Genomic DNA, 12,185 nt, shown 5'->3' on the forward strand with positions numbered 1-12,185 from the left:
GAGCTGCTCAAAGCAGGGTCAACTAAACCAATTTGCTCAGGGTCTTGTCCAGCTGGGTTTTGAATATCTCCAAGGTTGGAGACTGCTAGGATGAAAATCACAGCCTTGATTTTTTTATGTATATAAGTGTTGACATCTGGCTTTCTGCAAAATATGCCTTGAGCTTTAAAAAGTACAGAAGCAATCTTCAGAAGATCCTCTAGGGCTTGGAGGAACCTCATACCTAGTGTATGGAGAAAATGAATGAATAACCAGGATTATCTGAACAATATACACTTTTTTAAAGTGCTTTTACTACTCAGCTAACTTTGATAATGAATTAATTTTTTTTCTTTCATTATAATGACTGTTTATTACAAATCAGAATGGGATGTACAGCTACTGAAATGTTGCTTGCATTGTAATGTTTGTTGAGATACAATAGTCACAGCTGAGACAATATTGATATGGGCAAAGGTAAACTCTATGTATTTGTGTAGTGTATATAGATATATATCTCCAGTGTGTGTGTTTGTGTATATATATGGCAGTATAAGGAATCATGGATAGAGGGAATTAGCATGAGGTTTTTCTCTCTTTCTAATAATAGTAGGCTTCCATGAGTCTTGTCCAGTTCTATGAAATAGTATTTTAAGTATTGATCCCACTCTTACACTCCTTGGAGATTTCAAGCATAAGTACAAAAGGACTTGAATAGGATCCGTGAGCATGCTGGTGGTTCTACCTGAGCCACGCCACTGGTAGTGTAGAGCTTCATCAGCCAGGATGTAGTTTTGTCCCATGTAGGTTTAACTTTCCTAAATGATGTTGCTTCCACTGCGTGCCTGACTACTACTTCCAGAATGGTACTAGTATTTCCCCTGATACTCTGCTTAAATTGACCTATTCCTGATTCAAATGCAATTCTACTGGTTATTTTATTTTACCCTAACTATTTCTCTCTGATTAGTATTTGCATCCTTCAAGTATTGGTAGAATGTGATTTTGAAGAATGTAATCAAAGCTTAATAAAACCATACTACTGCATCTGCTTTTTGCATTTCAGTCTTTGAATTCATCACCCAATCCTTGACGGGTGATTTTCAGTAATCCTTATAATAGTAACTGGAAGTTGGCAAAATATTTTAAAATGTGGTTGAGTTTAAATATGTGTAGGGTCACTGTTAATTAGATGGAGAAAAATCTTCCTTTGGGTGTCATAAGTTGTATCGGGGTACTTTTTCTGTGTCTTGGACAACTTTTGGGTTTTGTCCTCTCAAAATATAATACGTGTACACTGTAAGTTACTGACAGTTAGCAAGTGGTTAATTTCTAATTAGATTTGGAACGTTGAAACTTCTTGCAACAACTGTAGAGTCTACCAGCATTCAAAAAAACCTAACCAAATTCAAGCTGAGTAAACAAGTCATGGCCTCTCTGTTTTGAACTTATGATCAAGACTTCAATAGCTTATGAATACAGGAAATACATTACTGAGGTGAATGACTTTCCATATCTATCACAAGATTAAACATATTCATATTGGTATAGATATTTAATGAAGTTTCAGTACCACATTACTCTTATCAAGTATTTAAAACCTTGATCTGATGCTTTTGAAATCAGGGGAAATCTTGCATTGACTTTAATACCATTAACTCAATCATCCTCTGCTTCTGAAGGCTGATTTTTCTAAGTGCTACTTAATGCAAAGAAATTTTATTCTGTCTTTTGTTAAAATGATTTCCAACTTTTCCATTTTGCAATTCTTTCCCTTGTTAGGAAAGAATAATAGAGCGCTTGAAGGAGCAAAGGGAGCGAGATGACAGAGAAAGACTTGAAGAAATCGAATCTTATAAAAAAGAAAACAAAGACCTGAAGGAGAAAGTTAATGCTTTACAAGCTGAACTGACAGAAAAAGAGGTCAGTCTTTTCAGTAAAATCTATGTTCTTCTATCTATGTCATTATGATGAAAGTAAGTGCGTTAGGATTACTCTTGAATAATTTTAAGTACTGAAATTCTGCCACTTCGGTGGTCAGCTTCTGAACTGCTATTTTCTTAAGCATTCTTCATAGTCCTTACTTTTTTTCATAAAATATTGCTTCAGTTTTTGCATATTTGTGTGTCATTATCTCTACTTTTTCTTTTACATAAGCCTCCAGTAGGCTCAAATATTCCATTGTTGCTCCTGTTTTCATTTGTCAGTTAGAGGAATAGACTTCAAAGTAATTGTACCTCCAGAATATAATGTCAACTTCTCTGTTATAAATGTTTCTATGTTTCACTGCACGCCAGCTCCTGTGGTTCCAACTGGTTGTATTCTCAAAACGGTGTCTTTTGCTATCGATGCTTATCTTTGTGTCAACTCTTTTTGGGGAGGGGAGGGGGAACAGGATCCAAGTGATTATTAAGTTGGCAATAAGTTAGTGTCCTGCTGACTAGGAATTAACTTTTTACTCTTGGTCATTTTTCAGTCTAGTTTAATCGATCTCAAAGAACATGCATCTTCATTGGCATCAGCAGGGCTGAAAAGAGACTCCAAACTTAAGTCTTTAGAAATAGCCATAGAACAAAAGAAAGAAGAGTGTAGTAAGTTGGAAGCACAGTTGAAAAAGGTAAGTTCCATCTTCAAACAAACAAACAACAACAATCAGAAAACCAAAAATCAACATTCCCCCCTCCCCCCCATTTTGAAAAGTTGAGCTTATTTACTCTTCTGGAGTAAATCTAAAATCTACCCATCTTACGCTGTTTGCTGATGCTTGCATCAAATACTGCTAACTTTTTCTTAAGAGGCTTGTACCAAAGCCACTAGTGAGCCTCAGAAATTATCTTGAATACCTATACGAGGGAATTCTGAGAAGCTGCTACAAATAGATGAACTGGGGCAGGACATTGGAGGGAAAACAGAATGGCAGAAAGAAATTATCAAACCAGCAATTTGTATGTATATGAATATATACCTCTACTAGAAGTAGACTGAAATGTTTGTAGCATGGGAAAAAATTAAAGTCTCACCTAAGAAATGCTGTACTTCCTATTCAAAAAAATTCTGCTTCTGAAATGGAAAGTCTAGCTAGGTTTTATTTTGGCGGGGTTTTTTGGCTTTGTTGGTGAACACATGTTTGTGATAATTAAGCAAAATAATGCATAGTTTATCTCAGCTAGCAATTCAGTATTTTTATTCAGCAAGTAGTGGAAGCAAACATTTAAAGGAAAACATACAAATCCTATATTTTATGACATGGTTTTATTTAAATTGATGCATTAAAATAGTTTTTGCTTAAATGATTTGCAGGTTTGTTGAAGCCTTTTCTACCATATGTTGTTTCTTTGACCTTTTTCTGTGTCGTTTGGTAATGTCTGCTCTCATTGTTTGAACACCAATCTCATGACATATTTGATGGGTTTAGGCATTATGTTTGCCTTCTGCAATTCATGACTAAGTGTGTGTCAAACATTAGTTTTTTTATATTGATAATTAATGCTTCATTTTCTAGAAAAGAATATTTATTAGCTCTATAAATGTTACCACCATTAGGATAATATTCTGACACTCTTTTTACCCAGGTTGAGTAGTATCCTGCTCTCTGTTTAAGCTTTGTTTCAATAGCCTTACCTGTGAAGAAGGTATTGCAAAGTATAAAGGATATCGGAGTATAAACCTTATACTACTATTATTTTTTCATTCAATATGAATATGTGCCATTAGGTGCCTGTGTTACATGTTGAGTTGTGGAGAAGAAGGAAGGGAATCTTTTTCAATAAACATATACAAAAGCTTTTAATGGAAACACAACTACTTCAAATGTTTGATACTTATAAATGTTATTGATGTCAGAGTTAAAATACCCAAAGAAGCTATTTCCCTGGAAGTCCTTTATTTTGTTTTCTTTTGTTAGAAAATGTTTACTTTGCACTTAACTACAAAATATACTTCATTACAATTTGAAGTACCTTATTTTCCTCGTTTAAAAAAATAGTTAAAAATCCCCTAAAAGCACAGATCACTTAAAAGTCAAAATCCTCTTGAAGGCCTAAGTCAATCTTTTATGACTATACATATAAACACATCATACAGTCATGGAAAAATAAGCACTTATAAAAGTCAGAGAGTGTCTGGGACGTCTTTCATATAAAAAGGGAGTATGTTCGCTGTGTATAAATACAAAGGATTATTAAATGAAAGTTGAAAACATAATAGTTTTATTATATCATAAATACAGCATAAAGCCCCAATGGAAATTCACCCAACATTTGTAGGAGACCAGGTATTTCCACAATAAAATGTAGTTACAACCTTCTTTGTGGGCATGTTTAGTTGAACAGAAACAGTGACTGTTAATGATAGTAGACTCCAAACAGTAATTTTCAATTCACATTTTCTCTAATAAAATACTTTATGTTCAAACCTGTAAATATCCTGTGTTAAAAGTAATTGGTCCCCAGAAAACTACCTTCACCATGTTTTCACTCCTTAGGAAACTAACTGAAACAGAAATCTGGGTTATTCTTGCGTATGTCTGAGTTAGAGTAGGAGGGAACATCAACATAGTTAGGAGTAAATTAACCTGCATGTCCCATAAGTGTGCTTATGTACAAACATTAACCACTACGGAAGCTAGAAGGAATGGTCACAGTTTATATCTCTTTTTCAAAAGTGACTCCAAGGGGCTGTCTGTTACTTTGAGAAATTTGAATGCACCTTACACATTAGTCTCTCTCTAAAAATATCATAGAGAAGGCACTTTTCATTATGGTAGTGTAAAATCATTGTAGTTTAATGTTGATTTATATGTTTTAACAAATTATACTAATAAATATGAAGATAGTATTCTATGCATATTTGCTAGGAGTTAATTTTCCATGAGCACTAATGGTAATAAGTACTGTGCCTGAAAGAAAATGTGTACAAAGGGCAAATCCAAACAAAATCTGTAAATTAAAAAACCCCAAAATTTTAAAAGTTTCTCTTCCCTTGTTTCCTCTTCCTGTTTTTGGAGAGAATAAGGTTCATTTATTGATAACAAAGATATTTTTGATTTGGTCTCATTAGATCCAATTTTTTTTTCAGTATTACATAACTGGATTGTTTGCATTTCAGCAGGAGAAAACATGCTGATTCTAAACTCACTGCTTTAATTTTATAGAGTAGGCACATTTCAAAAAGTAATAGGATATTTGTAAATAGTAATTATTCATGTGACTGCACTATATTTTGGTACACAAAATAATGTTTAAAACCATAGGCATACTTACTAAACTTTTTGTGACAAAGACTATGGATTGAAATTCATAAAATTTAAAAAAATCACAAAACCCAGAAGAATGCTCAATGCTTTTTTTTTGCCAAAATTCCACAGACTTTTTGTTGACTTACTTTGTATTGCTACTTAGTGAAAGAACAGCAGGAATTACCTAATAGGTAGCTAAGTTTTATATATATATGTGTGTGTATATATATATAATCTTATTATCCACTCTAGAATTTCCTCCTTTTGTTGTTTTTCATTATCTTAAATTTACTTGCTTACTGACATATTTGCAGTTGCTAAAGTACTTTTTGCCAAGCTGTACTGTTAGAAAGTCATTCTGCATAGAAAATTCAGTCTTGTGTTAAACAAAAGGAAAGTAATCAATTTAATGATACAATTTAATTAATCTTTTATTATTACCAGCTTTGAAGCTTTGGTGACAAATTGCAGCCTCAGCCAAAAGCACTTCTTGTGATTCATTGCTTGAGACCAGCACTTAATGTATCATCAAAAGTGGACACCTTTCTTTATTTCATGGGTTATTTAACTTGAGAAAGGGAAAGTAACACAAACCTTAAATTTCTTACTCCAGCCATTCTTTTTTAGGAGCCAAAGTCAACATTTATGTTTCCCCAGTGCCTCTCACTTTCACCAAGGAATGTTTAGAATCTTAAATTTCTACTTTTTTTATGACAAGTTCTTCTGTGCAAATGCACTGGTTTTGTTGAGCTAATGCTGTTTTCCTGGATCTTTCCTTCTTTTCCTGTCTGTGCTTCACTCCCTTCCAACTTTGCAATGTAGCAAGCTGAACAGTTGTTCAATCAGATGTACAATCCAGTAAGTTCTTTTTTAAAATGCCCGCTGTAACATATGAAAGCATGAGGATCCATTACCTTACTGTGTTGTGCTCTTCCTCTGTGGAGCTTTGCAGAATAATTCTGATGCTGCTATGCTATATTCATTAAATCCAAATAAATGAACTTTGTGGACTTCAAGGCCATTTTAAGAATATGAAATGTATTAAATAGGTATATATAGTATTTCTGAGAAAACAAACATTCTAGCCTTTAGGTCCTCAACTTCTCCATCAGAAAAAGCATGCAGATGATTTTTTTTTTTTTTTGCTTTGCTTTGCTTTTTAATTCCTCCTTCTGCAGTACTTTATTTGATCCTTCAAACTTAAATTTACTCAGTTTATCTTAAGCAACTGAGTTGATTACATGAATAATAATATCTAGGAAGTGACGTACTATTTTCAAAAGTCTGTATGATTAAAATAGTTTAGATCAGTTTTACTCATAAAAGGCTGTATACATTCAGCATATAAACATTAAGAATATAGAAACTTTTATTTAATTGAAGAAAATGCTGAAATATAAGACGATGAATGTAAATAGCGGTATTTGAAAAAGCCAAACGGTATTACTTTGGGTGTTTAGCATTATTATTCTTGCCAATGTCTGCTTTAATTGCACAATATCTATCCTTATGACTTGACTGTGTTCCTTTTTCAATTTGAGGAAGAGCAGTAACAAACATTCTGCAGAGAACAGTTTTCATTTTTTTTGGCTGACACTGTTACATGTAATGTGCTGTGAGCATCACAGGACAGAAAAAATGATGTAACTGTAATAGCAATTTACAAGCTATAGTTTACATAGTAATCATAGTTGGAATTACCGTGTAATTGGGATAGTATATATAGAAGAACTGGTTTTGTAGCTTAAGTAATGTGATACTATGCATTAGGGAAGGTATTGCCTTCACTGAAGTCAATGGGAATTTTGCCATTAATGTCAGCGGACCAGGATTCCACCTTTGGAGTCTATTATTGCTAAGTTTTGTAGCTTCTAACCACGTAACGGATATGTCACGACTTAAGTATGGCAAAAGAGAGTCCCACAGAATGTGCTGTATTTACTTTTAAAGTTACTGGTTAATTGGTTTTAGAATCCAGTTATAAATTGATTGTAAGACCTGATATTATCAACTCTACCATCCAGCACATTGCTGGTCAAAGAGCTTTTCTCTTTGAACAATAAAACCTTTTTTTCTGTATCATCTCGGCTCACCTTTGTGGTAGTTATGTTTCTATTCATATCATTTGCACTCCTACTGTGCATGTCTTTTCAGACTGGAGTCTTTTTTGTGTTAGTTTTTATCTTGATTTTCATAAATGCTTTCCAGTCATGATTTCAATATTAGTTATTCTGCTGTATGGAATTCATTTGTTACTTCCTAGTCTATTTGTGTGCGGTATTCCCAAGTCAATCAGTCCTTTTTTAATTTTATTTCATTTTTTCTGCCTTTACGTGCTTAATTTTCAAAAGGACAGCCTGTTGGCAGTTCAGAAATAATGGATGCAAGATCCTTTTCCTTTGGCACCAGGCAGCAATTGTAGTATATCCATGAGACAGGCTTTGTTAAAGAAACTTTTCTTGCTCATCTTCTTTCTTCTCCTACTTATATATCAGTCTACTTTTAACAATGCAAGTAGTAATGAACCTCTTCTCCCGCCAAACCACTTAAGATCTTGAAATGAAATCATGTTTTGATTGAAGTCAATGGCAACATATTCTTTGAATTCCATAAGGCCAAGATTTCACCTTTGTTCTTTGTGAAGGCATATTAGCAGTTATTTGAAACACTTTTTTTTGTACTGCAAATCATTATGATACTTTATTTAATAGAATGTTTCCTTGCCTTTTTTTTTTGTTTGAAAATAATAGTGTTATAAAAAAACAGATGGCAATCTAATCTTAAAATACTGAAGTTTTGTTTACATGAGTCAGAGAACTATCAGTCAATCTCTGAGTAGACCTCTTTTAGCCCATGCAGTAATATAGCATTTTTTTGTGGTGGAATGTGTTTGGTACCTGTGTATATGTCACAAGATATCAACTCCAGGACTTTCATTTATTGCTGAATCTAATGTTTTTTAAATACAGCAATGGATAGAAGTGTTTTATTCTTATACACGTTTGGGTACCAAAGTAGAGATGGAAGGGGTGCAAATCCTGCATACTCTACAGCGAATGATTTCACAATGGGTTCACCTGTGTGAATAAGATGTGAACAGAATTGGGTGCACATTTCTTCATGTTTTGAAAGGCGAACTTTTTGAAATACCCAATGAATTCTTGTGCAAAACTGATTATAAGAAGTTACATGATTGTTTTTGTACTGTAATGAAAATAGAACAATGTACTTAGTTTGGAGTTCTGGTGAACCTTTTTCTCAATAATAAAGACTTAATTTTCCAAATGCTCCACCAGAGCAATGTCAGATTAAAATTTAAAGTATTTACAGAACCCACTCTAAATTGCTTAGAGCAGTCCCTGAAGTTAAAAAAAAAAACACAACTCGAATTTTAAGGAGACTACAAAAAAATTAAGGTGACGGCAATTTTTTTTTAGTTTATTATTGAAAGTAATAAAATTTGAAGGATCTTACAAAGTAATTTCTTGCATGTAAATTCTGCTGTTCCGTTTTTTTATGAAGTACTCTGTTGATTTCTGTGTATGTTTGTCTGAAGCTTAAAAAATTAAATACTATATCTATCCATCCATTTCTGTTATGCAGAATAATGCATGCATGATTGTACCATAAAATTTTAATAGACTAAATAATTCATGTTGCATGTCTGTGCCACACTATTATGGTTTTTCTGTAGGAAATTTGTGGTTTACGTAAGGAAATGTTACTTTACTTCTAGAGTATTTGTAGTACTTATTAAGCAAATATCAGAACAGATACATAATTACTGTAAAAATTAGTGAAATTCTAATGGTAGTGATCTGCTATTTTTATTGACTTGTAAAAGTAATGTACAACAGCACAGTCGCAAGATTGACAAACAAAACATCATAAACCAAGTGTGCTAGTTTGAAACTAGCCTAATCTGCATACACAATAATTATCATTTACAGATACAGATTAAGAGATCAATTACTTTGCTGCTGAAAGGTATGCATGAACCAGTCACTCTTACCCATAAAAGCCCCATAAAACCAGAAAATGTATTCCTCCCAAGGAAACAGAGGACTTAGGGAGAAAAAGGGGGACAGAAATGAAAAAAAAGGATAGAAGAGAGGACAGCAGTAATAGGCAGAGACTTTCTGATTCATGTGATAACCACGCAGCTTCTGGTTAGAAGTGAGCCAAGCCTGTCTCCCACAGCCTGCAAAGAAGCCAAAGAAATCTGCCCTGTCTGGGTGGGAGCAGGGTCAGTATCAGCCGAGTTGCCTTTAATCTCCTTTGGGCCTACTGTTTGACCTCAAAAGTCAAGTTCCATCTGTCAACAAATCACCCCTGGTCTGTATATAACAACTAAAAAAAAGTGCCCAGTTCAAATCCAAACACATCTTTCAAAACCATAAAATATAATAGGGCTCTTATAAGTAATTCTATGCCTTTGTCCTGGGAATGTCAGATGGATTGTGTTCTGCTCTCTTGTAGTATTAGCAGCTTTGTTTACAACATGAGGATTCCCTTAAAGGGACTCATTGCAAGTTAGAGTACCACCTGCAGAAAGCTCTTTTTCAAAAATGTTTTATGTTCTTGCTCCCCCTTTTTAACTAACTTTCCTTTCCTTCTTCATTAAGGCAATGCTGTTGTAGAAAAATGTTTCCTGCCAGTAGTCCAAAAATATTCTGTACGAAATGCTTGTAAAAGTAGAAGCAACCAACTGAATTGGTGATTTGCAATACTGGGATTTTTTTTTAATTATTTTTTTCTTTTTTAAGATCAGAATAATCTTGTGCTTGTCTTTGAACTGAATGCTTATATTGATTTGTGTGTGACATTATGGATAATGGTGCTGCACCTCAAAACCCTGTGTAAGTTGGATACCTAATCACATTGGATTTGATCATACCTTATAGGTTCTGCTTCATGTTTGAAAACCATGGGGAAATACAATGACCACAAAATTTTCCAAAAACACATCCCACAAATATGGAATGCATGACTACCACAGAAAGCACAAGAATTGAAAATACTTTTGCAACTTAACATCAATTTCCTTAGCATGCCATTGAGCAAGGATTATAGGGCTAAACTGAAGAATATAATTCATATCTATGATTTTAGGTGATGTTTTAGCTATAAGTTGTGCAGTAGATAATTTGTTCAGTACATTTCTGAGATGCTGTGTGACAGGAATATTCTGTGATAGTTGAACATTTGGCACCTTTGCATTGGTGACACTATCATGTTCTTGCCGAATTATGTGTTTTCATCATAGAAAGTCCAGTGCGGCAATGAAAAGCAAAAAAAAAAGACAAAAAAAAAAAAAGACAGGCTTCTCTATCTCTTCTGCATTGGTTCTTGTCCTGGGTTAAAACTAGGGTAGAGGTGCATGGGGGGAAAAAGTTTGGGCTGAAGCTGAGAGGTCCTGTATGCTAAAGAGAAGAAAAGACTAGAGGCAGGAAGGTGGGTGTTTTGCCTGTTTATGAAAGGATGGAAGCAAGGCTGGTAAATAAGTGAATTATACATTAAAATAAACAGAAGGGAAAGAAAGGTGACAGAGAGGAGTATGAAAGAGTGATCGCATCTAGAGGGGAACTGTGAAATTCTGGATTTACCCTTAGGAGAGGAGGAGAAATCTGAAGAGCAATAGGGAACAACAGCTTTTTGCATAGGTTTCTTAGTATCTTAAAGGTGGGAGTTGGGTTGTATTTTTTTTTTTTTTCCTAGAGTGAATTTACCTTTACTATGGAATTATTTTTATTCTTTGCAAAAGAAGACTTAGTATTCATTTTTGGAGAGAGAAAATGTTGTCTAATATCTTAATAAAACTGATGGAAAATTGAAGTGCTTTGCAGCTGGAAATTGGTCCACAGTCTCTCACACAATTGGCCCTGAGTCTGAGTATTACATTCACTTCAAAATTACAAAGCTAGTAGAAAGTAAATTTCTTGATACAATTAACACCCTGTATAAAATAAATCAAAGTTTATTATTAAAGCAGGAAGATTTATGAGGATGAAAAGGAATCTGTTGCTAACATCTCACCCAAACAGTAAAATCAAGATACTCTTTGGATGTTATCTTGAAATGAGCTCTATGTTAGGAAAGTCCTGTATCTGCATAGAATTCAGAGCTGGAGCATGTATTATTATCCAAAATAGAGAATTTGAAGAGCAAGGCCAGTAGGTTTAGTAGGCATCTCATGTCATTCCCTTGGCTTATTTTGGTAACCAAATATTTCTTCTGAATAAAAATCTCACAGTAGGATAAATAACACTTAAAATGTACTATCTTTTTTCTTATTATCCTCATGCTTAAATGATATGTTACATGCAAACCCCCTAAGTTTCTTCCCTAGTAATTTCAATTTTTTAATTGTTGTATTTATACTAAACCCAGGCTTGTTCTTTATTTATACAGAAAATTTTAACCATTGCAAAGAATATGAACCTTCTAGTACCTGTACTTTATATTAATTCTTCCTGAAACACGCATGTTTCATTTTGATCTGCATTTCTTCAATTGCTTGCTTGCATTGTCTATTCCCTGAAATTAAGAAGGATAAGTAAGTCCACGTCTTCTCTGTGTAATAAGATAGTTGGAGGACCTCCGGTTCTAAATATCCTGGATTTCTGTAAAATTCCTGTATGTTAAGAGAATGTTATCTGAATTTTCTATGTTTAATGTGCACTGCCTTAAACTACTTGTTTTTTCCTTGCCTGCTCTTTCAAGATGCCAATTAGGAATAATGGGAAGCAAGGGGTAGGCTAAGCATTGCAGTGCATTGTTGTTTCCATCTGTCTGTGATTATTCCAGCCAACAGTTTAAAGCACTTGATGCCTGATCATGCTCCCATTGAAGTTAATTGGGTTTTTGCCATTAGGTTTGATGGGAGTAAGATTGGGCTCTGCACTGTTGTTGTTGTATTCATTGCGTTCTTTCTTGTCTGTGAAACTGCCACCCATCCATGCATGTGTTT

General features: G+C 34.0%; 1 protein-coding gene across 1 annotated transcript in view; it reads left to right on the forward strand.

Moving 5' to 3' along the window:
• Positions 1-12,185, forward strand: part of ERC2 (ELKS/RAB6-interacting/CAST family member 2) — a 469,458-nt gene that overhangs the window by 222,737 nt on the left and 234,536 nt on the right. Inside the window, exons 9-10 of the mRNA XM_075052729.1 lie at positions 1,762-1,902; positions 2,456-2,596. Of these exons, the coding sequence (XP_074908830.1) occupies positions 1,762-1,902; positions 2,456-2,596 (282 nt within the window). The remainder of the gene's footprint in view (positions 1-1,761; positions 1,903-2,455; positions 2,597-12,185) is intronic.

This window comes from Buteo buteo, chromosome 21 (genome assembly GCF_964188355.1).
Source record: "Buteo buteo chromosome 21, bButBut1.hap1.1, whole genome shotgun sequence".
Lineage (NCBI taxonomy): Eukaryota > Metazoa > Chordata > Aves > Accipitriformes > Accipitridae > Buteo > Buteo buteo.